Source organism: Arvicola amphibius, chromosome 1 (assembly GCF_903992535.2).
Source record: "Arvicola amphibius chromosome 1, mArvAmp1.2, whole genome shotgun sequence".
NCBI lineage: Eukaryota > Metazoa > Chordata > Mammalia > Rodentia > Cricetidae > Arvicola > Arvicola amphibius.
In genome coordinates this window covers 100428317-100454701 of record NC_052047.1, presented here as the reverse complement: position 1 = coordinate 100454701, position 26385 = coordinate 100428317, and the positions used below count along the sequence as shown (strand labels likewise).

At 53.7% G+C, this 26385-nt stretch overlaps 1 protein-coding gene across 4 annotated transcripts; it reads right to left on the bottom strand.

The window, feature by feature from the left end:
* Positions 1 to 3295: 3295 nt before the first annotated feature.
* Positions 3296 to 19086, bottom strand: Mier2 (MIER family member 2). Of its 4 annotated transcripts, none has more exons than XM_038309506.1 (14): positions 19049 to 19086; positions 14467 to 14557; positions 13729 to 13871; positions 13334 to 13459; positions 12846 to 12963; positions 12557 to 12645; positions 12233 to 12302; positions 10458 to 10609; positions 10023 to 10104; positions 9856 to 9950; positions 6190 to 6314; positions 5995 to 6083; positions 5119 to 5557; positions 3296 to 4844 (listed from the first exon to the last, which is right to left on the bottom strand). In XM_038309506.1, exons 1-14 carry the CDS (start codon positions 19055 to 19057, stop codon positions 4823 to 4825), a joined length of 1650 nt encoding a protein of 549 aa, XP_038165434.1. In that variant the 5' UTR covers positions 19058 to 19086; the 3' UTR covers positions 3296 to 4822. The 4 variants fall into 4 exon arrangements, with proteins under 4 accessions (XP_038165434.1, XP_038165442.1, XP_038165462.1 ...); XM_038309514.1 differs by having other exon boundaries at positions 12846 to 12957; XM_038309534.1 differs by lacking the exon at positions 19049 to 19086 and adding an exon at positions 18892 to 19015.
* Between the last annotated feature and the right edge of the window lie 7299 nt (positions 19087 to 26385).

The window sequence follows — 26385 nt, the reverse complement described above, 5'->3', positions numbered from 1 at the left end:
CAGTTACTAGACACCACCCACATACACACGTCCTCAGCTCTCCATTTCTCTGGGGATCTGGAGGGTGTTTCAGGGCTCCCCTCCCCAGAGTCAGGGTAAGAGTTCCACACAGTCTGACGCAGGCAAGATGAAGGCCAAGGCAGGGAATTTGGATGCGTCCTTACGGACAGACCCTGCAGCCTAGGACCCCTGGAAATACTGAGCAGGAAGCACCCCGCAAGCAGAGAGAGAGTATTACCAGAGAGTGGGCCACCATCAGCATCAGGACCCAGTGCACCGCAGAACCGACTTTCTGCCCTTCCGGAGTGGAGTCCTCACCCCATGCCAATCACCTGCAAGGTCCAAGCTGGGCAGCTCCTGCCCGTTACCTAGCCACTCCTCTGCGTGAGCACCAGGAGGCAGTGACTAGAGGATGCACACACCACCAGCATGCAGGACTGGGGACGGCTGAGCAGGGCACTGGCTGCAGTGAACAACGGAGCAGTGGTGCAGTGGTGCGCTGCTCTCACACACAGCGGGACAAGGCAGGTGTGAGCAGCACTGCAGTCCCCACACAGCCCTTCCTCACACACGGCTGCCTCCTTCCCTGCTGCTGCAGCTCAGGACCTAGTACATAAAAAAATAAAAACTGGAAGTACCATACTGAGGGGCAGGCACAGAGGGACTCCGTGGCAGCCAGCTGAGGGCTGAGTCCTCTGGAACCGGAGGTAGACACCTTGTGACTCCACTGTTATTGCTGGTCCCTCAGGACGTGACAAGTGTCTGCTGGGCGGGAGCTCCTCCCTCAGGACGTGACAAGTGTCTGCTGGGCAGAGCTCCAAAGGAGCTCCCGCCCCCGCGGACCACCTGCCCTCAGTTTGTCTCTGAAAGTCTACACGGAGGCTCTGTACATCCCCCTCAAATCACCATTCCTGTCACCTCATTCTAGCCACAAGGCCTGGATCCAGGCCTTACCACAGGCCTTGATCAGATGACTGCCCGGGGTGGGGCTGTCGACCAAGCAAACAAAAAGACAAAGCCAAGAGGGTCTGAGCACCAGGCTAACAAAGCCCTTATCAGCGGAAATATAACTCTTGGTAATATGGAGCCCAAGGCAGTGTATAGCTTGGCTGTCATGGAAATCTGAGTACCCATATTTTACCCGATGACCCCATCAGGAAACTACAGACTGGGAGACTGAGGACCACTGAGAAATGAGCAGAAGTCTAAACAACGGAGTCAGGCCTGGGTCCATCATACCCTAAAGTTAGAGAGCCTGAGCTCGGGGCAGTGGCAGTCCAGCTCTGGAAGGCTTTCTCCCTCCTCCAAGGCTGTCTTGAGAAGCCCATCCAGGTTCTCAAGCCAATATCCACTTGCTTAGTCCAGCATAGACTCCCACACTTGCACACAAAGGCCTGGTCCTGAGGGCTGTCCCCAGCCTGAGGTCTAGGCTAAAAAACAGGGGCAGCACTGGTAGGTACGACCTGCAGCCATTTGAATTCATGAGGGTGGCCTGGCATCTGCCCCAGCGGCAGATGATGAGGGCAGTCAGTCCAATTCTGATCCCCAAGTCATGTCGCGTACAAGGCACAGATGCTGCGAAGTCACCAGTCGGCATGATGCAAAATTCAGGGTGGCTCCTCTCAATTCCAGCCCACCTTGTGTCCCAACATAACTTCTGCAGCAGCCCAGGACTCTCCCAGGCTCCCTACAAGATCTCTGCATTTGCAAACCTCTTGGCCTAGAAGCATGTCCTGCAGCTGCCCTATGCTCCCAGAACCGAGCAGAACACGCCACAGACACAGCAACTGCCCCAGGGTCTCAGCTGTCCCTGCTCACTCACGAGACCCAGGAAATCTCACCCAAGGACCTGCTGGCAGAACTGGAAGGTGATGCAGCAACAGGGATGACCCGTTCCCAGCAGCCTCCACAAGAAAACCCAGAGCCGATTGAGTAGAGTTCATGGGGGACCACAGAAACTGAACTGACAGCCAGGGAAGCTGCACAGGTCTGACCTGGGTCCTCTAGGTCCATATATTACGACTATGTAGCTTGCTGTCCTTGTGGGAGTCCTAACAATGTGAGTGGGGGTGCCTCGGACTCTTTGGCCTGCTGTTCGGACCCTTTTCCTCATACTAGGTCGCCTTGTCCAACCCTAATATGAGGGGAAGTTCCTAATCATACTGCAACTTGATATGCCATGTTTGGTTGATACCCACGGGAGGCCTGCCCTTTTCTGAAGAAAAACAGAAGAGTGGATGGGAGGTGGGAGGAGAGACAGGGAGGTGAGGAGGGATGTATTATATGAGAGAAAAATAACTTTTAATAATTTGTTTAAATTTATTTTATATGCATTGGTGTGAAGGTGTCAGAGCCCTGGAACTGGAGTTACAGACAGGCGTGAGCTACCACATGGGTACTGGGAATTGAACCCAGGTCCTCTGGAAGAGAGGCCAGTGCTCTTAACCACTGAGCCATCTCTCAAGTCCCCAGTTTTTCTCGTTTTTCCAGACAGTTTTCTCGGTAGCTTTGGAGTCTTCTCTGGAACTCACTCTAAGCTGGCCTCAACCTCAGAGATCCACCTGTTTCTGCCTCCCAAATCCTGGGATGAAAGTGTGGGCCACCACTGCCTGGCCTGAGAAAAATTAATTTTAAGTTTAAAAAAAAATACTCAGATCCTCAGAAGCAGCCAGACATGAAGCAAGGCTGATGTGGCAGCAAGTGAGCTGAGAGAATGGGAAGTGGGCGGAGTCTTCCAGGACCCGAATCAGCAATCAAAACTTGTCAAAACTACACAGGTATTTTGGAAATGGCGGCTCAGGCCTATAATCCCAGTACTCAACAAACTGAGAAAAGGGGATTAGCAGAAACTCAAGGCCAGCCTGGGCTACACAGTGAGTTTGGGGCCAGTCTAGGCTGGCTCAGCAGCTTGCATGCTGTCAAGCCTGAGGACCGATGACCCGGGAACAGGATGGGAGAGAACCAACCCTCCAGCTGCTCTCTGACCTCCCATGACATGGATGCACCCGCACGTATACATACAATAAACAGGAAACACAGGACTGGAAATATGTCCGTGGTACAGAACTTGTCATGTAAAAAGCCTTGGAAAGGAAGGATATCCATCACAACACACCCTCCCCTCTCTCCTTTCCCCCTCCTAGGCAGGAGAATGGCAGGTTTCAGACCAGACTATTCTACAGTCTGAGGCATCTCAAACTACACAGCAAGACTCTGTCTGTAAACAAAACAGAAAAACCAACACATAAAATGTAACAGTAACAGAATACAAAGAGACAGCAGACACAACACGGAGTGTTTTAGCAGAAAAATTTAAAAAGATTCAGGACTGAGTGGGCCTGGAGTATCAGAAAAGATGCCAGTTCTGTGCCAGGTTAACAGGAGACATATGAGCAGAGGGGTGGATGGGAACAGACCCACTGTCCACACAAAATAAAAACCTCCCACAGCGTGGGAACTCTCCGATCCCACGCTCTCTCCTCTCCCAGACTGCCTTCCTTCCTCTCTGCCTTGGGCCCCACTGTCTGGGTCCAATCGCCCTGTCCCTGCCCAGCCTGTTTGAAGTACCCAAGGAAGTGAAGCCAGGTACAAGTTTCCAATGGTGTCCACACAGACTACCTCTGTCCCAGCAAACACTGACCTCTGCCCACCACCCTAGGGCTCTGCCCTAAGTGCTCCTCTGCCACTGGTTCCACCCAAAGTCAACTGATACTCCATGTTTGAGCTTTACTGGCAACTTTACTGGCTGCCTGGGCCTATGCCATGGGGTCCTGTGTGGCCTGTTGATCCCACGCCTCTCAGATGTGCTCTGCTGTGCAGCCAGACTCTTGCCCAGAGTCCCTAATGGTCAACAAGGGCAATGTAGGTCCCCAGCTCCTGCCAAGCCACCATAAACACCCCGGGCTTCAAATCAAGTTTAATAACTAAAAGAGCTGGGCAAAGGCAGTCTCACATCACAGTGTCCTCGGTGGCGCAGGGACGGTCTAGTCCAGCCGCACAGGCTCAAACAGCACCGCTCTGCCAACACCGAGCGGAGCTGCCTGCCCAGGGACCCCACTCCGAATTGTAAACACCAACATAAATAAAATGAGGGAGGCCGAGGACAAGACGGACCCAGCCACCCTGCTAGGAGCCTCCAAAGAAATGAGACCCTCAGGACAGGGGGATGGCAGGGTGGTGCTTCCAGAGCTGCACCCCAAGGTGCCCCACGGAGAGGGGCAGGAAGGGAATGGACCACCTGCTCCTCACCCACCAGGGCTGCTGAGGCCCCACCTCAGCACGGGGTGGGGGGTGTGGGCAGGAGGCAGTGGGGTATAAAGTGCGGCTTTTCCTGAAGTGGAGACGGCTAAGGGTGGAGAAAGGGCGGCCACAGGGCGAGGTATATGGCTCTGTGCCCCAGGGTCCCACGCTGAGCAGAGGCTGGCGGCCACAACCCCGCTGTGGTGGGGAAAGAGTTGGCCTATGGAGGGTGCCTGGGTAGAGGCTGCTGGTTCATAGTGAGTCCTGCCCAAAGCCCCCGGCAGCACCACCTGCCCAGCCCCTGCAGGCTGAGAGGCCAATGGCTGGCCCCACGTCGGGATGGGCCCTCTGAGCCCAGTTCCAGGGTCACTCCATGGCATGATAGCAGCCAGGGGCTGTGGTGGTACTGGATGCTGAGGTCTGGGGTCTGTGTGGCCCTGGCCACTTCACTGAGTCCCATCATGTTCTGAAGCAAAGGAGGCACCACGCAGGCCTGCGTGGGAGGGGTCAGGAAGACTGACGGGCAGGCCTGGCAGTGCTGCCATGTCCATTCTGAGCACGCGTGCCCACAGATGACCAGGGGTCAACAGGTCATCACATTGCACCTATGAGAAATCGTAAGAAAGGGTCAGTAGCTGAGCGACCCAGGCCTTGCCCATCCCCACCCACTGCTCCCACCCAGAGCACAGCTCTGGTTTCTGCCCAGACAGAGCCTGGAGCCTGCGCCCGCTTGGAGCTTTGTGAACAATGTGAACATATCACCACACCAAGCACTACGGAAGCCACAGAGGAGGTACAGACAGGGCAGCCACAGTCCACTGTTGGCAGCTGTGCCCTGGCACTGGCCAGCCCGCAGAAGGTGCTAAGGATGGCACTCACTGTGACAAAGGCTCCGAGCGCAGTGTGGAGGCTGGGCACGTGGGGTGGCCAGTTAGGAAGGGATTCACATCTCCGATGCCAATGAGTCCAAATTCAGTGACTGACAAGGCCATCTGTGCTGGAGCCATGGGCTCTGCAGTGTCCTCGCTGAGATCCACGGGGCTGGACACAAGGGGCAGTTCCTCAGGTAGGGCAAGGTCCACAGCCAGTCTGGGGCTGGTGCCCGGCTCTGGAGCAGGAGCGGCAGCGGCAGCAGCCACCACCAGTGGGAGTTCAGCCGGGGTGGCCAGGCTGCTGGGGAGCTGCTGCAGCGAGGCCGCAGCAGGGGGCTCCTCCAGAGGCTGGAACGAACATGGTTTTGGCTCAGAGGATGAGAGCTCAGCTGAGCCCACTCCAGGCTGATCGAGACCACCAGCTGCAATGTCCACACTCGGTAGTTCTGAAGGGAGAACAGGGGAACGGCATCAGCCCCACAACCCCACATGCTCCTCTTGGGCCTTCTTAGCCAGCCCAGCCAGAGACTGAGGTCAGGAGCAGGCCTTGTCTATGACAAGCTATGGCTTTGGAAACTAGCTCAGTGGACAGAAATGAATCAGGACACTGCTGGGTGAGCACTGGACAGTCCTGCGAACCCACAAGTACCACACAGGGAACCATGCCAGAGCACTGAGATGAGGCCTCTGCCAACAGACAGACGTAGAAGCAGAGTCCTTAATCGTGTACCCTGCATGAATACACTTCTGTTCCCTTCCAGTCACAGGGTAAGCATGGGTGGCATCCAGGAGCGAGACCCAGCAGGCCCACTGCTTACTACAGAGACAGCACTGCAAGGCTTGGGCTCCGCCCTTACCCACAGCCCTGCCCATGAGAACTCACCTATGGGCACCCCTGCCTCAGACTCCTGCTCAGGGCGCAAGCGGGCAGGGCCGTCGGGGTCAAGGCCATCCAGGTCCTGCTCAGCATCCCTGTGGAGAGAGGGCTATGAGAAGGACGCCAGGGAAGCAGGGCTGCAGCAGGAGGGGTTCCCCATACCCCCACACACCCTGGCTGATGGCTAGCATGAGCACGCACGTGATTCCAGAGGAGACGAACTTCCTCCGGCCCAGCCGTGTCTGCTGGGCAAAGTAGTCGTAGCGCTCAGATTTCTTCCACAGGTAGTAATACTCCACACACTCGCCCACTGACCGCGTGCGCACCTGCATGGACCACAAGCATGCTTCGGGCCTACCGCACAGCTGCGGCCACAGGGCAGCAGGAAAGGCTCCCACACGAACCTCTGAGACCCCACCAGTGTTCCATCAACTAGCTCACAGCCTTCTTTTCCTGACACCATGAGAACCGGCCTCACCCTGTAGGCAACTGCCTCCTGCATCTCAGCTCCGTGTGCCTAGGACATCTGCGCTGTTCCCCATGAGGTGCACAGACAAACAGAGCCTCCAGCCAGAGGGCAGTGCAAGTGTACGATGCTGGCCCTGGGAGTCAGCGGCCAGTGTGAACATGGACTGGAGCCGTCCTGAGGACACAGCTGAGGCGCGCACTGCTGGGGCCAGTGCTGCCCATCCACCGTCAACCTCCAGGAGACTCAGCTCACACATAATTTACAAGGGTGTTTCTGGGTTTACAAGAGGAAATCCCAAGTTGCATATAGGTGGGGTCCAGGATGAATCAAAAAGGAAAAAGATGCCAGCCGAACACCAGTATCCACCTGGCGACTGACTGGGAGAGAACTCAATGTGACCAGTCACCTCTTGTTCCCATCACCGTGGGGACTGTACCATCAAATCATGACCAATAACAGACGTCCTTAAGATGCTTGTGGCTAGAGGTTTGATCACAGCAACAAGCAAGTGACTATAATACAGAAAACCAGTGCTGAGAAATGTCACAGGTGGACAGACCTGACCGTGTGGTCCACAAGTATCTGGGAGGAACGTGAAAAAGTTTGAAACCATGAGTTAGAAGCTCTAGGCTCCTAGCAGTTTCGTGGCCACTCTGGTAGGAACCCCCAAAGGGCAGAGTGTGGAGAGAAACATGCAGTGGAAGCCGTGAGGTTCCCATAGGGATCAAGGCTGGCTACATTTTGGCAAAACCTCTAGCTTCCTATCTGGTTGCTGAACACTGGAGCGGGGCTGAACTCAAAAGTAACAGACACGGCTGGGCAGTGGCACATACTTTTCATCCCAGGAGTAGGGAGGCCGAGGCAGGAGGATCTCTGAGTTCAAGGCCAGCCTGGTCTACAGAGTGAGTTCCAGGACAGCCAGGGATATGTAGAGAGATCCTGTCTCAAAAAATAGATACAGCTGCTCCGTGGAGATTTCAAGGTAGACCAACACGCTCACTGTGAACTGCACCCTGTCCAGATGCAGCCGCAGCAGCTGTAGCACGTGCATTGTGCACTGTACCTGCTCAGATCAACAGTGACAGAGAACAGAGCAGAGAACGTGAGGTTCAGCGGGAACACGGACCTCAAGCGAGATCCCGGCTGCAAATGCAGCCTCGAGCACCGCGTCCCTGAGCCCTGCGATGAGAGTGGAACAGACACAGAAACCAGCACAGAAGGTCCGCTGAAGCCTAAGTCCATTAGGAGGGAACACAGACTGAGGTCGCTGACAGAACCCCTTCCTCAAAGCAAGTGCCCAAGCGAACTAACTCCCCAGGTGCTGCCAAGGAGCAGAGGCCACCGAAGCACAGGCACAAAGGGTCACCACAAGCTGGGCTGGCAGGAAAACTCAGCAGCAACAAGCACAAGCGCTAGCTTTGCAGACACAAAATGCCAAGTGCAAGAGGGCCACGGAGGCTGGCACCAAAGTTCTGGAAAGTCACTGCATGAAGCTCCGAAGGTAAAGCTCAAGTCCAGTGGAGATGCCGGGGTGCCGGAGGTACCAGAACCAGGAAAAACGGCAGGCATGGGGTGGAGCTGTGGCAACATGTCTACAATGGCGGGACTATGAGACATCAGGAGCAGGACACAAGCTGTGGCGTGTGGGATCAGGCAAGCAGGGTCCCAACAGTGCTTTCGGCTCATGCGGAAATAACAGTATTGTATGTCGAGCCCCACTGGACAGAGTATGAGCCTAGAGTTTTGCTTTCCTCTGTTTGCTTGCTTGCTTGAGACAAGGGTTTCTCTGTGGAGCCCTGGCTGTCCTGAAACTTGCTTTGTAGACCAGGCTGGCCTTGAACTTAAAAAGAGATTCACTGAGTGCTGAGATTAAAGACATGAGCCGTCATGCCGAGCAATTTCTGTGTGAGTATTTATCTGCATGTATACACCGTGTGTGTGTGTGGTGCACCTGGAAATCAGAGAGGGAAGAGATCTCTCAGAAATGAAGTGACAGGCATTGTGAGGCACTGCCCTGCAAGGGCAGCCAGTGCTCTTGACTGCGGAGTCATCTCCCCAGCCTATAAATGCTATGCAGAGAGAGGTACAGGGAGTTAGGTACAGGGAACTGGATGCATTCCCATTAGGAGGAATCCAGGAGAAAGGGAACTCCAGTGTCCAGTCACCTAAGTGACACACACAATCGGCGTGTCGGAGAGTCTCCGGAGAACACACCTGGAGGTGAAGGCATCATTCAGTAAGCAGTGGTTCTGGGCGAATAAAGGGGAAGCAACAACAGCTGACTCCTGCTCTCAGCCCTGCCCCGCCATGAGTGACAGCCTTTCACTCTGGGAGGCAAACACAGGCCCTTCCTGAACCTCCTCGTACCACAGTATCTTACCACAGCACCAGGGCAGTGACAGACAGGACACAGGTGCAGTGACTGACAGGACACAGGTGCAGTGACAGGAAGTGACAGACAGGACACAGGTACAGTGACAGGAAGTGACAGGACACAGGTGCAGTGACAGGAAGTGTCTGACAGGACACAGGTGCAGTGACAGGAAGTGACAGACAGCACACTGGTGCAGTGACAGAAGTGACAGACAGCACACAGGTGCAGATGCCAGGCTTCATCTGTGGTACACCAGGTAAGCTGGAATACAGGTGGCAGATCATCCAATGACAACCATGTATCCCAAATCCCAGAGCTGTGCCAAGTTATAACCTGTGGCACTGCTACTCCAATGTCCCCAGTAGTGTCCCACCTGATATCCTCTGACTCACGGCCCCACCCGTCCAGGACACAGCACTTCGCAGAGGCCCGGAATCAACACCTCCTGCCCAGAGAGCAGGCCTTGCACAAGCGTAGGCAGGGCTGGTTTCCACAGGCACAGGTCACCATCTGAGGGACCCAACCTTGCAGTGCGCTCCTCGTGGGACAGTTCAGGACTGAGCACTGACTCTGGCCAGCTCTCGGCACAGTGACAGTAACCCCTGCACCACCACTCACTAAAGATGACTCAACACTCCTCAAGTGAGCCGGTCCCCAGGCAGCCAGGCTAGCGCAGGGCTAGGCTGCCAGCAGTCACAAAACCTAACAACCAGAGGCTGAGGCCTGTGCACACGTCAATCCATAGCAGGGCCAGTGGCACTGCAGCAAAGCAGGTGCCATGGGGGATCCAGGTCTGTGAAAGAAGAAAGACCGGGCGTCCCGTTCCAGTGTGCAGCACTGAGCCAGCAAGGTCCACGGACGACAAAAAGGTGACAGGGTCAAGCAAGGTATGGGTAAGAAGGAGCCAGCTCGGGACAGGAGCCTCTAACTCTGGGGTGCGAAAGGGGCCTGGTGAGTGTGGCCAAGACCCAAGGGAGCCATCGATAGGAAGGGCAGGTCGGCCAGGACAGTGAACCTCACCCACCTTGTTGGCCTGGATCAGGTGGAAGTTCTTCCCGTGAACACGGAAGCCATGTTCAAAGTTCCTGCACTCTTCCTCACTCCAGGCGCAGAGCCCGTCTGCAAAGAGAGGGGGGCGCTCAGGCAGCTGGGGGCAGCAGGGACAAGGGGGAGTCCAGGGCTGCAGCTCACCTCTGATCACTTTCACATTGAACCTCAGTCTGCGCAGGGCCTCCTCCACGTTGAAATTACACTTCACCAGCTCGTACAGCGCCTGGGGCAGAGCGTGGTTTAGCTTTTCCACCAGCCTACCAGGGCCAGCATGGAGGGTACCTACACCACGTGTCACACCCACACCACGGCCCCAGAGCCACGTGCCACACCCACACCGCAGCCCCAGAGCCACATGCCATACCACACCACAGCCCCAGAGCCACGTTTGCACCCACACCACCGTCACAGCACCCACACCACGGCTCCAGAGCCACGGCCACTGCACCCATGCCACGGTCCCCAGGTGTGATCAGGACTGACACCATTACCCCCCACAAGCTGTTTCAATGTGAAGTCCACCCACGAGCACACTGCCTGACCATTCCTGGGGTGTGCCCAGTGTGTGACCCCTACCTGTTCACTGTCCTTAACCACCTCGCCCTCTGGGATCTGGGGGCCAGCCGTCTCCTGCCACCTCCGCTTCACTGCCCTGTACAGGAACTCTTCCACCTCCCGCTCTGGGAGCACGTTGGGGCTCCACAGCAGCTGGTCTTCATTTTCATAGACTGTGGAAGAAGCCAAGAGTCAGGTGTGACAATGGCCACCCACACCAGGGGAGCCAGGGCAGGCGCCTCAGCACCTCCCAATGGGTGAAACCAACTCCTGCACATGCAGTTCAACATCATATGGGCACTGAGGGAAGTTAGAAGACAGCGAGGGAACAAAAAAGGCGGGGTGTGAAGTCAGCGAACAGGTCCCCAGAGGCAGCGCCACTCGGCGTGCCCGGCTGCATGCAGAGCTTCGGTACACAGTAAACACAGCAGAAACAAAGGGGACAGCAGCAGAGCTCGACCAGAACGGTGGCGCTCACCAACAAGCCCAGCAATTGAGTGTTAGACCATCTAGACACAGAAGGTTCTGGGCCACCTCAATTACAACAGACCCTGTCTCAAAAATGGAAATAAACAAGAGAACACACACACAGTCTATGAACTCAGCTGAATCTATCATTTAAAAGTTCACAGATCTCTGTGAGTTCCAGGTCAGCCAAGGCTACAAAGAGAAACTTTTTGTTTCAAAAAACTGAAATGAGTGAAACCAAAAATGAAGCACAACCCAGACGGCTTCGCAGCAGAACTAACACACGCTTCTTGGGACAAGCTCAGAGTCTTCCTGCCTCTGAAGAATGGCAACCAACACTTCCACAGGGCAGTGTAACCTGGTGTATACACACACACACACACACACACACACACACAATGTAGACATAACATGTAAAGATGCAAAGGAAGGGGCTACTGTGTCCCCAGTGAATGACATAAAATATACACGACGACCCACAAAGCGTCAGCCAGATACTGAACAAATGGACAGAGATTGACTCCACCCTGACAGCAGGAGGGAAGCCACGAGCTGGCAGGAACAGAATCAACCTGGGTTGTGTCCCAAACATGCAAATAAATAACAACTCCTGCAAACCGTACGGGCACTGGATAAAGCGCTGGGTCCACACTGCAGGGTGCTGACAAGGTGGGGAGCACCTACAATACCTGAATACTGGGGAACTCTCCACCCACCTGGGGACAAAGTGACTCAAGCCAAGAGATGAATGTGCTGACACCCACTACGCCAGCAGCAGACACTGCAGGGACAGTCCACAGAGGCAGTAATAGAGCAAGGCCACAGGGAGGGACGGCTACTGGAGGCCGTGGAAGCCGCCTGAACGACACTGAGGGCTGAGTGCACACCAGTCCGGGCTCAAGGACACAGCGGGGCAAGTGCAGGTGTCTCTGCGCCCCACCCTAAGTGGGCACGCCCTGCACAGTCCGTGGCCCAGCAGTCATCCCCTGCAAGGTCTCTGACCCCTGCTGCCGGGCAGAGCAGTGCCTAATTGGCAGTGGCCCTGCAGACAGGAAGTGACCTCCCAGATCAAGGAACAATTAGGGGACGCAGGAGCAGCAAGCATATCGTAGGCCCAGAGGAAACACTAGACCCATTCAGGGAAGGGTGCTGTTGGTAGTGCCAGTACACACGGGGCGGTGGGAACCCACAGCCTGGGCAAGGGACATTACACTAGGGTACTGCTAAGGCTGGTGGACTCCACCTGCAGACAGCCAACAGAAGCTTGCTGAGGTGCTGCCTATTCCCAGAGTCCCTGGACAGAACCCCAGGCCTCCGGGACCACTTACTCTTGTCGCAGTGTCGGCTCAAGTGCAGGATGTTGAGGTCAGCCTGGAACTGAGGCCCAACCATGATCTCCTGCAGAGGCAAGGACCAGGGAGAGGGTCAGGAAGTGAATGGCAGACATGAAGCTGGGACCCTACAGGCACCATGGACTCCAAGCAGAGGCTACCACCCAGAACTATGGGTCTGCCAGACAGTGCCCCCTTCTGCTGCCCTGCCCTGCAGGATGCTGGGTCAGTCATCTCCAGAGCAGCAGAAGCACAACTGAGGTCCAGGCACACGGTGGCCCCGCCCAACCTGGAGGCCTGCGGTACCGCACAGTTCCACACCTTCTTGCACTTGTTGGCAGGAAGCGTGTCCTCCTCGGTGTCGGAAGAGACCGAAGAGCCTGGGCCATTATCACCAGCCAAGAACCGAGCTGAAGAGAGAGAGGCAGTAAGGGGACCCACCAGAGTACGGCCGGCCCTTCCTGGGGCTTTGATGGCAGTCCACACAGCGGTCCCCAGCCCCACCCTGGGCCACCATAGCGTCTCCCTGGCAAAGCCCCCAGCCGAGGCTGTGCGTGCAGGCCTAGGTGACACACAGCAGCAATGTGAGTGACAGCGACAATATACCCACTCTGGTTACGGAAGAGGTCCGAGGCCTCGTGGGAGGTGACAGATGGGGTGAGGTCATCAGCGGAGGACTGTGTCTCTTCCTCCTCTTCCCCAGAAAGCAAGTCCTTGGCTATCTGCTCCTTTGAACGAGACAGCAAATAAAGTGTGGCAATTACTTTATCTACACCAACAAAACAGGCCAAGCCTGCCGGGCGAAGGGGACTCAAGACACTGTCTGTGTTGGCCCAAGATGCAGACTCCACATGCCCTCTGGGGCTCCACAGTTCCCCTGGATGGCACCCATCACCTGAACCAAAATGGGTGTCAGCCCTATCCCAGGGCAGGGTCAGTGTGGTTGTACCAGAGAGGGCAGAGCAGCAGAGCAACCCTGGGCAACTGTCGCACTTGCTGACTGAGTAGCTCCCCATCCTGGGCCTGATATCCCTGCTCTTCACCTCCAACTCAGGGCAACCAGCTCCCTGGAGCCCTTTCAGGGGCACTTGCACTCACCTTGTCCAAGGTCATGTCCGGGAGGGTTGGGGCTACGTCTCCGCCCTCACTCTCCTGCTCAGAGATAGGGTCTGACGCCTTGTACCCGTACAGTGCAAGCAGCTCATCCAGGGGCATGTCACTGCTCTGAGAAAGGAGTACCAGACCCACGTGGGGGTTAAGCCTAGGGCTGTGCCTGAGTCCCGCTGACACCCCTCAGTAAGTCCCCATGGGGCACTACAGCTGCATCAGGACCACCGAGGAGATAAGCAGGCTTGAGCACCAGCCAAGGTTCTGGGGAGCAGAGCAGGCTCTGAGGCGGGGCCAGCACAGTGCCATGCAAACCACATGTGCACGGGGATGGACCGCATGGAGACCAAGGGGAGCAACTGGATCAGACTGGTGCGTGACCACACCTGCGCGATGAAGGCCTTGTCCAGCTGGTCCTCCGGCTTGTCAGGGCACTGCGGGGCCTCGGCACAGCCCTCCCGGAGGCTGTAGTTCTGTGACAAGAGCTCGGCGAGGTTAAACCGGTGGTCTGCAGAGCCCATGGGTGCCACTGTGGGAGAGTGCAGCAGGGAGGCAGAGTGTGGGGACTGAGTAGGGGTAGGTCTAGAGGGCCCACAGACTGGGCAGATGCAGATGGGTCTAGAAGGGCACTGGGGTTAGAAGAGGGGAGGCATCAGTCAGGTGACCGTGGAAGGCAATGGCCCCACAGCCATAGCCCTGGTTCTGGACTATGGACAATATGGACACGGTGCCCAATTACACACGGGGCCACATAGGCAACACCACACAAGTCACTGTAGCTGCACCAAGCTCTGCTATCTGCAGGGCCACAGCCATGTGGCATTTATGGTGGCAGAAACCTCCATCACTTCACCCACATGGGCCCACAGCAGACGACCATCAGACCAGCCAGAGAGCTTAAAGTCATCAGGCATGTGGCCACCCCGGGGAAGGCCCTCCCAGTCACTGTGTTAGCTAGTCACCATCCCATGACTCCAAGGAGAGGGAGTGTCCTGACCACTGAGCATGACTCCACCTGATGGGAGACACTGAGCCGCCCAGTGTTCTCGCCCTCGCCCACTCAGTCAGGCTGAGCACGGGCTCTGTCTCTGGAGGTCTAGGGCAGAAGGGGTGAGCATGGTTACCTGCTGTGGCCTGCGAGCTGCACTCCTGAGGGCACAGGCTGTGTGTAAGGCAGGGGGCCACACAAGGACTCTGCCTCTCCAGCGAGGAGGCCTGCAGAGAAAGAAAGGTGGTGCTGGCTCAGGAGCCAGAACCTGCAAGCAGACCTCTCACCCAGCTACCGAGGCTCTGATGAGAGCCCAGCCACTGGGTAACTTAGAGGACAGCAGGAAAGCAGTCTGGGGACTGCCCAATCACAGCTCCTGTGTGGAGGGACCTTGAAGACATGGGGCTTGGCGACAGATAAAGACACAGAAGAATAGACTTGTAACACTCTTGACAAAGCAGAGAGTGGAACTGGACTCAAGGGTTCTGCTGGCTGGGAAGAGCAGCTCTAGGAATGAAAGCAGTAGCTACACCGGTCCCACTGAACTGAGAGGAAGTGACAAGTGGCAGCAAACTGAGGCCACGTCTGTGAAACCAGGACCAAGGGACGTCAGGGCTGAGCCTGGACACATCCCCCATTCCATCAACACCAGCTAAGGCTCCAGTGTCACTGCAAGAGAATGAAATGAAGGGACAGAGGATGGGCACCCCTTCCAGGTGGTGACACAGACGTGGCTCGGCAGGGCTAAACGCCATCTTGGTCCCACACTCCAGCTATGGAGATTCCGTAAATTAAGGAAACTCACAAGAGTGGGGGTGCACACAGCCATGTTCTGCTGACAGAGAAAGGACTGGCGTGAGAGAAAGGACAGCCATGTTCCCGGCCAAGGTCCCCACACTGGAAGACGGAGACCCTCGAAGTGACCTAGACAGCCAATACCACCTAAATTGTAGAAATCGACGAGCCAATTCCAAACAGCACACACAGAAACTCAAGGGACCCAGAAGAGCTAAAACCATCCTGCAACGGGGTGCTCCCAATTTCACAGATGACTATCATAGACATCTCGGCGGGGTGGAGTGTGTCCAGAGACAGGCTCAGGTCAGAGGCACACTACTGAGGCCTCAGAGACAAACTCCCCAATGGCCTGGACACACGAGTCCAACACACGTAACCAAACAAGCAGACCGACACTCGTGACAGGACTCACAGAATGGGGAGGAAACAATGGCAAAGACATATCTGGAAAGAGGCGCGCGCATGTACCGCTTACTGAGCGAAGAGAAAGACAATGGCCCAGCCTGCAATGTCTCAAGCCCGGAGCACATATCTTGCTCCTATCAGAACAGAGCACACTCCAAGAGTAAGCCCAGAACAGGGAAGGCGCATCAGAGCCTGCATTCCTGGAGACAAGCACGCAGCACCAGGAACGGCTTGGCAGTATCCCCAAAGTCACACCACCGTGAGACCAGCACAGGAGAGTCATTCACCTCAATCAGAAGTGGGAGGAACAGATGAACAGAACTCCACAGAACATCACAGTCATGAACAAGCAAGGCTCTCTCACACACGCCACTAGGATCAAGGGGACCTTGTGAGCACTGCAAAGACAAGGTCACACACTGTGGGGGCACCATGATGGGAAATGCACACCAGGGGTGAATCCTGAGACAGGAAGTAGGTTTGTACTGGCTGAGTGCTGTAAAGGGGCCAGGGTGACTGCTCATGGGGACAGGGCTTCCTTTAGAGGTGACCGAACACGCTCAACTGATTGTGTTGGCAGTTATACCAACTTCAAAAACACCAGAAGCTACCGAACTATACACACTAAGAGGGAGACAGGCAGAGTGTACCACAGCAAAGCTGCTGCTGCTAAGAATAATATTACTATTGTTGTTGTTATTATTATATTATTATATTATTATTATTATTATTATTATTATTATTACTACTACTACTACTACTATTTGGGCAGGAGAGATGGCTAAGTGGTTAAGAGCATTGGGGTACAATTCCCAGCACTCATGGCAGCTCACAGCCATGTAACTCCAATTCCAGGAGATCTTGCACCCTCTTCTGGCAAAACACTAATACACAAGAAATATACATTTCCCCCCCCCCCAAAAAAAAGTTAGAATGTTAAAGAAAGTTTAAAACTTAGAACACTGTAGCACTAGGTTCTCTAGAACCTCCGAGGTGAAGCATTCATCCCTCCCAGAGAAGAAACAAGTAAACTAAGCCCAGAGAGGTCAAGTTGCTCACTCAGCAAGGGGCCCACCTAGGACAGCCACAAGGGCTGAAGGCAGGGAAAGAACAGGGCATTCAGACAGGCTGTACCTGGTGTGGTGAGGCAAGGTGTCCTAACCTTCTTGGAACACAGGCTACAAGCAGATCAACAGGCAGATGTGAAGGCACGGGGAGGGTGTCCCAGTGTCCTTGGAACTATGCCCAAGAACTGGCCTCTCTCCCTACAGTCAGGAGCCCTAACTAAGAGGGGAGACCCCAAAGGGCACCACAGTTGCATGGCAGCCTAGCAACAGTCTCAGTCTCATTATCTAGACAAAATGAGAAAAATGTCCTGTTTCAGATCAGAGGTCAGGGCTCCTCAGTGGGGTCAGACCTAAACAGGGGCTCAAGCAGAGAGGCGCTAAGAACAGTGAGAGACACAGCCAACTGGGGAGCCACAGTTTCTTCCTTGCCAACGGGGCCAAGTTCAACATCCCCAAGACAGACATGGTCACTGAAAAACCAGGCACATCACTTTTAAGACACTTTAAAGGGTGGGTTCCAAGGTCCTTTTTCCCCACATCAGGAAAGACAAAGGACAGCAATGCCCTCAGAGCTAAGATAACACAGGTGACAAACACATAGAGGCTGAAACCCAAGGAAGAGGCCAGAGGCAAGCGGGTCACACCCCCCAGGTCCCTGAGAACAGAAGATGAGGATGCAAGTGGATTAGCATGACCACCATCACCCTGACAGTCAGAAGCCCAGACACAGTGCAAGCGGTGCCTCACAGGCAGGTCTCCACACAGTACCCAGCCAGACTGAGACTGTTAGGACAGGTACTAACTTCGGAGGCTGTCCCCAGCGTTCTTTTAATGCATGGACGCCATGATGTGAGGAAGCCCAAGCCATGCAGAGACCTCATGCATGTGTGACAGCCCACAGCCCCATGGGGAAGGAGCCTCAGCATTAGTTCTAAGTCCAGTTACCTACAAATGGCAGCCCACAAGAAGTCAAGCAAACCCCAAGAATTATGAGGTCAAATGAATGCCAAGGAGCTACGGACTCATCCACACCCAGGCAAGTGTCCCGTACCCCCGGTGTCCCAGCCTCACCCCTCCACTGTGGCACCTAGGACATCCCCAGAGACGGGTTCAGCCTGTCTCCACCCACGTGGAGCTGGGACACAGGACGACAAATACACGGGGGCTAAACGAAGGCATAGGCATGAAGAAAACAAGGTGGAGGCTGAGCAGCTGGGGTCAGAGAAGGCATCCCAGGGCCAGATGAGGTGCGACAACTGGGGAGCAGCTCCATGGGAATTCAGAGCACTAGAGAGGACTCTACGGGGTGGGTGGTCTCAGGAGGGCAGCAAAAGGTAGGCACAGTGAAAAGATAACGCTTAGACTAAGCGCGGGACAAGCCACCAGGGCTCTCACAGCTGAGACTGGTGGCCATCTCCGGGTTCCACCCTTCACTGAGCCACACACTAACAAAGAGGACTTCTAGATGACCGTGTCCACTTCTATGACTTAAAGATATATGGACGCCACCACATGAGAGGACCACGCATCAGGACTCCACCGGACCTCTCAGCTATGGGAAGATACCAACACGGTCCCACTTGAGATGAGGAAACTGAGGCCGACCCCTTCTAAATCCTAGACTCCAGAATAGGACGTAGGCAGTCTGCTAAGTCTCCACCACCCAAGTCACCCAGGGCAGGGCAGCCTGGGGCCCAACAGCACCCACTTGGCCACCATGTCCCGAAGGTTGACCTGCCTTGTCTTCATAAGGACTCAGTTTCCCCAAAAGCCCCCTAAAGAAGGAACTACGCCCGTAAGCACCCTCTGGATCAACCAGCCAGAGAGGTCCAAGTGGACTTCCAGAACCCGACCCTGTGGCCCGCGCGCGGGCCTGTTGCTACCCAAGCGGCCCCACTCGCCCACCGTGCTGAGTTGCAGTCCTGGAGTGGCGGGTTCGCGGCGCCTCGATGAGGGCCGGTTCCGGGGTTCAGCGGCCGCACCCAGTGGTGCAGGTGGGCTCTGGGCAGAGCCCTGCAACCCCGCGCCCGCGGGGAGGCCCGCGCCCTACCTCCTACAGCCAGACGAACTCCACGCGCGAAACTTTCCACTCGCAAAGCGCCGCGGACTCCGCACCGTGCTCACCCCAGCGCGCTCGGCTGCGGGCCCCACGTCGCCGTCCCAGACGCCAGCGCCGCCCACCCACCCCGTCCGCAGCGCCCTCCCACCGCGCGGCCCCGGGTCTCGGCCCGGCACCCGGTCGCCCGCGCCTCGCGCCCCTCCCCCTCGCCCGCCCGCCCGCGCATGCGCACCGTGGCCGAGCTGGGGTGCGGCGGGAGCCCGCGGGGCTCACGCTCCGGCCCGGGGGTGGTAGGGAGGCTCGGGGCGCTCGGGCTGGGAGAGCACGAGCCACACCACGGCGACTGAGGGCAGCGTGTGGGAGGGGCCGCTGCCCAGCCGCTCACTCACCTCCGCCATGGCCGAGCGTGCGCGCGGGAGGCGGCGGCCAAGCGGGTCCCCGGATGCGGTGCTGCGCGCTTATTGGCGGAGACGCTGGGAGGCGGGGTGGGGCGGGCCGCAGCAGGCGCGTAGTAGGTGTGCTGGGGCGGAGGGGAGGGCTGTAGCTCAGCCCGTGTACCCCCCTCCGGCATCAGCCTACCTGCTGGTTCCCGTGTGGATGCCCAACCACAGGTTTATCCGCAGGTGAGGGGGGCAGACAGAACTGTAGGGGAATGTAAAGGGCATTGATCTAGAAGTGAGAGGGAAGTGGTTCACAGGTGAGGAGGAACAGTCTACAAGCGAAGATGTCCCACAGTCTATCGGTGAGCGGGAGTTCATCCTGAAGTGAAATGGGTGGCGTGGAGGTGAGAGCGATGGTCCAGAGGTGATGGGGAATGGCCTAGAGGTGAGAGGGCTAGTCCGGAGATGAAGGATTCAATTCACAGGGGCGGGGAATGAGGAGGGTGGTCCTGTGGTGAGGGACGGTACCAGGAGGTACAGAGGGCAGGCGCACACGGGAGCTTCAGGGACCGGTGCACAGACCTTGTCAGGAGGGGGCACACAGAACGGGAGACACTTGGAGACCCTCAGGTAGGCAAGCCTGGGTTTGCGAAGGTAAAGTACTCTGGTCTACACAGGTCACCCGATGAGCTTTCCCACTGGGGCCAGGAGCAACTGAGCTGAGAACTGAAGGCACCACTGGGTGCTGGAAGAAAAGGGTTCTGCCCTGGCCCTGAGGACTTGACAACCCAAGACAAAACGTTTGCTTCCTGCCCCTGAGCCAGCGCCCCACTCCTCCACTCCTCAGTACACAACCATCACATCTGCTGGGCCCTGTGGTTGAGATTCCTCAGGAAAAGGGAAAAAAAAACTTGTGGATTCATTCATTCCATGAACTAAATGCATGTACTGTACAACTGCCCCCTGGATTCTGAATCTAGAAGTCCCGTAAGTCTTCGAGACACTTCAACAAGCACAAGAGGGAGCTGAGGAGAAAGGCTGAGCCTGCCTACAGAGCTGTGACAAGATCACTAGAGAAAGCCAGGCATGGTGGCTCACACTTATAACTCCAATGCCTGGGAAACTGATACATGAACGTCATTATCAGTTTGAGGCTTGCACAGGCTAAGGCGCGAGACCCTGCCTCAAGAAACCAAACTAAATCTGGGTATGGTGGTGCACACCCTTAATCCCAGCACGCAGGAGTAAGAGGCAGGTGGATCTCTGTGAGTTCAAGACCAACCTGATCTACACAGCAAGTTCCAGACCAGCCAGGGCTGCAGAGACACCCTATATCAAAATAAACAAACCAGAAACAAACAAACAAAAAAAAATTAATCACGAGAGGTTAAGCAATTGGACAAGTGGATGAAGAGAAAAACTCTTCAAGATGGGGTCTTTGTTCCCCATGGACTCAATGGTTGCCATGAGAACTGAGGTGACCTTCATCTCAAAATACTAGGGAGGATACTGCACCTCCCCAGGTGGTGCTAGGACTCATCTCTCATCCAGGCCAGACTGCCGAGCTTGACAGAGGCATGGGCTCCAGACCAAGCGTGAAAAGGAACATTCTGTAGCCGATGCTGGAAGAGGGGAGCTGTAGACATCTTCCAGCTCCATCAACAACATGCAATACTTGATATTTAGTGACCCAGGAGGGAAGAGAAATGCCACACAGGACTCTCAGACTTCATGGATAGAACTGAAGTCCAGATGTAAAGGATCGGATCAGTGTTGAGTTTCCCATAATTGATGACTGTCTTATGGATCTGAAAGAGAATATTCTTGTTTGAAAATTTACGGGCCGGAGAGATGGCTCAGTGGTTAAGAGCACTGGCTGCTCTTCCAGAGGTTCTGTGTTCAATTCCTGGCAACCACATGGTGACTCACAACCATCTGTGATGAGAGCTGGTGTGCGGGCATACATGGAGGCAGAATGTTATCTACATAATAAATAAATAAATAAATAAATAAATCTTTTTAAAAAAAGTCACAGTAAAGCCAGGTATGGTAACTCACACCTGTAATCCCACCATTGACAAAGCTGAGGCAGGAGGATTGCTGAAAAATCAAGGCCAGTCTGGGCAACAGAGTGACTTCACCATGGGATATAGGCTGAAACATTGCCCAAAGGGGCCAGGGACAAGCTCAGTTGCCCCTTGCCACTCTTATTACAGAGGACCAAAGTTCCGTCCCTAGTGTAGGAGCCCACTCCTACAAAGTCAGCTAGGGTTCTTGGATTGGGGTCGTCAAGGCTGAGAAAATTTCGGATGAAAGAAGCTGAGACAGAAGACACAGGATAGAATCAGGCGATCTGTTTGGTCATGCCGAAACAGCCAAATAGCCCCGAGTTTTTTTCAGAACTTGCTTATATACAAAAGCAGAACAAAGCACAGCACAGAGTCAGTATCCAACCACAAGACCATCCCTGTCCTTGACTGAGCAGCCTCCTCGCCAACATGTGCTTGCTGCCCAGAAGCAGCCTCACTTTCTATCCTGTTCCAGAGGTTTGTCACCAGCAGTATACTGTCTACCAGATAGAGTGTTCTTTTCTCACGGGCTAAATCAGAAGTCTCTCATAGCCCTCAAGGTTATTTTAAAAAGCAGAGTAGGCAAGCTTGATCTCAAATGACTTATAAGTCAGAATGAGCTCCAGATGGAAACTGAGTCACATATGGGCTCCCACACCTTAGTAGTTACATAGCAACTCACAACTACCTGCAACTCCAGACCCAGGGAATCCAATGTCACCTGGCTTCCTAGGGTACCTGCACGAATGTGGTACACATCCATGCACTCAATTGCATGCACAGAAAATAAAACAGGTTGGAGAGAGGCAGAGGAAATAGGGTCGGTTCCCAGCACACACATGGAGAGATGCAAAGGACACAGTCAGTTCCTAGCACACACGTGGAGAGATGCAGGGACACAGTCAGTTCCTAGCACACACGTGGAGAGATGCAGGGACACAGTCAGTTCCTAGCACACACGTGGAGAGATGCAGGGACACAGTCAGTTCCTAGCACACACGTGGAGAGATGCAGGGACACAGTCAGTTCCTAGCACACACGTGGAGAGATGCAGGGACACAGTCAGTTCCTAGCACACACGTGGAGAGATGCAGGGACACAGTCAGTTCCTAGCACACACGTGGAGAGATGCAGGGACACAGTCAGTTCCTAGCACACACGTGGAGAGATGCAGGGACACAGTCAGTTCCTAGCACACACGTGGAGAGATGCAGGGACACAGTCAGTTCCTAGCACACACGTGGAGAGATGCAGGGACACGGTCGGTTCCCAGCATACACATGGCGGCTCCCAACCATCCGTAACTCTAGAGGCTTTGCCACCGTGGTTCCTCCACATAGCCTTGCCCCCTTCACCCTCTGGCCCAGTATCACATAAACTTCTCTCTACAAGCAGGGGTTCACCCTTAGGGCTCCTACAACAGACTGAGGTGTGATTCCCTAAAGCCAAACTTGGCAAGCCAATGAGTTTATTGGATTCACAGAGAGTTGTGCATGACCCCAAGGCAGCTTGACCATCAAAAGGCTTACCCAGGAATGATGATAATGTCCCCATAGCTGTGTAAATGGGATTCTCCTTTCAGACAATCCCCCTGCACCCTGTGAACTCTATCAGCTCCTGAGGCCGTGAGCAGACTGGGACCACACTCAGATGGAAGGGTGGCATAGGAAAAAATGGCATCTCAGATGAGGACTAACGACAGTCCTCAACCCTTTCTGTGAGGGAGAATCAACAGAACCAATCTTGAGGATGTCTTGCGGTCATCATGACTGCCCTCATGAAGGTGATGATGGCTGTTAGGCTCAGAAGAAGGCCAGCATACCACAGCACCCACACAGACCCCAATGGTGATCTTAGTGTCTTCCTGCCCATAATGTCTCAACATCTACTATGTCGTAATATGGCTTGAGTCATATTCTTAAAGATTTGAAGTAACCAACTGGAGGACTATCTTGATGTGTCAGTGCTGCTCCAATAGAATACCACAATGGAGATGGAAGATGTGCACATCATGTGTTGCTTTTATTGGTTAATGAATAAAGAAGCTGCTCTCAGCCAATGGCTTAACAGAATATAGCCAGGCTGGAAAAGATCTATAGAGAGAGTAGGCAGCATCAAGGAGATGCCATGGAAACACCAGAAGAGAAAGACACAAGCTGTTAGCTGAAACCTTGCCGGTAGGCCACGAGCCTCATGGTAAAATATAAAATAATAGAAATGGATTGATTTAAGAGATAAAAGTGAGCTAGAAATATGCATAAGATAATAAACCAAGTAGTGATTTAATGAATACAGTTTCTGTGTGATTATTTCTGGTCTAAGTGCTTGGGAATGTATAAGCGGCCTCCTACAACAAATTGGAGCACCAATGTGGTCTGAAACGTTTGGGGCTGACCACTTGGGGTCCTGATGCTTATGTGCTCACTAAGGGTCAGTAGGAAACTAGCTGACACCATGCCCATCGCTCAGCACTCCCCACCTGGGCAGGCGGCAGAATCAGGTCTGCTAGGCATGCAGGAGAAAATGGCGGACTCCCACCACCATACATAGAGATATTTCCAGGCCATGCAGTGTACTGCATAGCAGATTTAGCTTTTACTCAGATAAAAAGGGTTTATATGCTGCACGATGCTTACTAGAGTTGAGGTGGTGAGGATGGCTCCCACCAGGTAGTCTCAGAGGCATTAACCATACTTCCTCCATGTTAGAATGGGCAGAGCCAACAGGCAGGGCCTTGCTTGTTGGCCCTACCCATACTCACTTAGCAAAAAGAAAAAGAAAAAAAAAAGATGCTTTTGGTCAGAAAATACAGATGCACAACAAAGACAGATTCCGATTAAAAAAAAAAAAAAGACCTCTAAATGGGTCACAGTGTTGGATAGATGTACATAGGCTTGGGAGAAAGAAGAAAAAGAGTATAGAAGTTCCAAAAAGAAGTTTAAATGGCTTTTAAAAAGTAAAACAAAGTCTTTAAAGAGACAAAGTACAGACAGTCAGAATGGCTAAAATCAATAACAGCAATGATAGCCTATGCTGGAGAGGATGTGGAGTAAGGGGAACACTCATCCATTGCTGGTGGGAATGCAAACTTGTGCAACCACTTTGGAAATCAGTGTGGAGGTTTCTTAGGAAACTGGGAGTCAACCTACCTCAGGATCCAGCAATTCTACTCTTGGAAATATACCCAAGAGATGCCCAATCATACTACAAAAGCATTTGTTCAACTATGTTCATAGCAGCACTATTTGTAATAGCCAGAACCTGGAAACAACCAAGGTGCCCCTCAATGGAAGAATGGATAAAGAAGGTGTGGCACATATACACATTAGAGTACTACTCAGAGGTAAAAAACAATGACATCTTGAATTTTGCATGCAAATGGTTGGAAATAGAAAACACTTTACTGAGTGAGATAACCCAGACCCACAAAGAGGAATATGGTATGTACTCATTCATTAGTGGATTCTAGCCATAAACAAAGGACATTGAGCCTATAGTTCGTGATCCTAGAGAAGCTAAGTAATAAGGTGAACCCAAAGAAACATATATTTATCCTCCTGGATATTGGAAGTAGACAAGATCGCCGTGCAAAAGTTGGGAGCATGGGGGTGGGGTGGGTTGGGGGAAGGGGAGATGGGGAGAGAGAAGGGAGAAGGGGAGGATTGGGGAATGGGATGGTTGAGATGGAAAAAGGGTGGATATGGGAGCAGGGAAGAAGATAACTAAGGGAGCCATTTTAGGGTTGGCAGAGACTTGGCTCTAAAGGGGTTCCCAGGTGTCCAAGGAGATGTCCCCTACTAGGTCCTTGGGCAGCAGAGGAGAGGGTGCCTGAACTGGCCTTCTCACATAGCCACACTGATGAATATCTTGCATATCACCATAGAATCTTCATCCAGCGATGGATGGAGATAGAGACAGAGACCCACATTGGAGCACTGGACTGAGCTTTCAAGGTCCAGATGAAGAACAGAAGGAGCAAAAACATGAGCAAGGAAGTCAGGACCACGAGGGGTGCGTCCACCCACTGAGACGGTGTGACTGATCTAATGGGAGCTCACCAAGGGTCAGCTGGACTGGGACTGAATGAGCATGTGATCAAACCGGACTCTGAATGTGGCTGACAATGAGGGCTGACTGAGAAGCCAAAGATAATGGCACTGGGTTTTGATTCTACTGCATGTACTGACTTTTTGGGAGCCTAGTCTGTTTGTATGCACACCTTCCTAAGCCTGGATGTAGGGCTTCAGGGTTCCTGTTTCATGCAAGAGTCTGTCACACATTCTGCAGGACACAGAAGGTGACTGACAAACTGCCAATATAGGTGGAACTGTCTTTGAAATTTCCCGCTTCATGGAAAAGTCTGCCGGTTACTATGGGCCTGTAGGCTGAATATGGATGCCCCAATGTTACAGAAGAACTTTGGGTGACTGTCCAGGCAGTGAGACATCTCTGTCAATTCTAGAGTTTCGGAAGTTACTTACAATGCACTTCCTATTAACTTAGGTAATATTATATCGTTCTGGAGTCTTTGATGGAGTTGAAGAATAGATGGTTTTGAGCCGGGCGGTGGTGGCGCACGCCTTTAATCCCAGCACTCGGGAGGCAGAGGCAGGCGGATCTCTGTGAGTTCGAGGCCAGCCTGGTCTACAAGAGCTAGTTTCAGGACAGGCTCTAGAAACTACAGGGAAACCCTGTCTCGAAAAAAAAAAAAAAAAAAAAAAAAAAAAAAAAAAAAAAAAAAAGGAAAGGAAAAGAATAGATGGTTTTAGTTTTCCTTAGTTACAATAAGAGATAAAGTGGATTCAGTATTGTAACTATAATTCTTGCTTCATTCTGTTTTTGTTATATGTATTACTATGTTAAAGTTAAAACCTTCCTTTTTATTTAAGCAGAAAAGAGGAAATGGTGTGGAAAGTCCTTCGTATATGTGTTGCTTTTATTGGTTAATGAATAAAGAAGCTGCTTTTGGCCAATGTCTTAGCAGAATATAGCCAGGCTTGAAGAGATATATATAGAGAGAGAGTAGGCAGAGTCAAGGAGATGCTATGGAGCCGCCAGAGGAGATAGACACAAGCTGCCAGCCAGAACCTTGCCAGTAGGTCACAGGCCTCATGATAAAATATAAAATAATAGAAATGGGTTAATTTAAGAGATAAGAGTGAGATAGAAATATGCATAAGCTAATATGCCAAACAGTGAGTTAATGAATACAGTTTCTGTGTGGTTATTTCTGGTCTAACTGGCGGGGAACAAACAAGCAACCTCCTACAACAGAGG

Excerpts from the sequence above, each read along its gene's own strand:
- Mier2 (XM_038309506.1), bottom strand. Across the intron at positions 13,872-14,466 it reads CAGCTCGCAGGCCACAGCAG|TGGCACCCATGGGCTCTGCA; the intron begins GTAACCATGCTC and ends ACTCTCCCACAG. Across the intron at positions 6,315-9,855 it reads ACCTGATCCAGGCCAACAAG|GTGCGCACGCGGTCAGTGGG; the intron begins GTGGGTGAGGTT and ends TGGTCCATGCAG.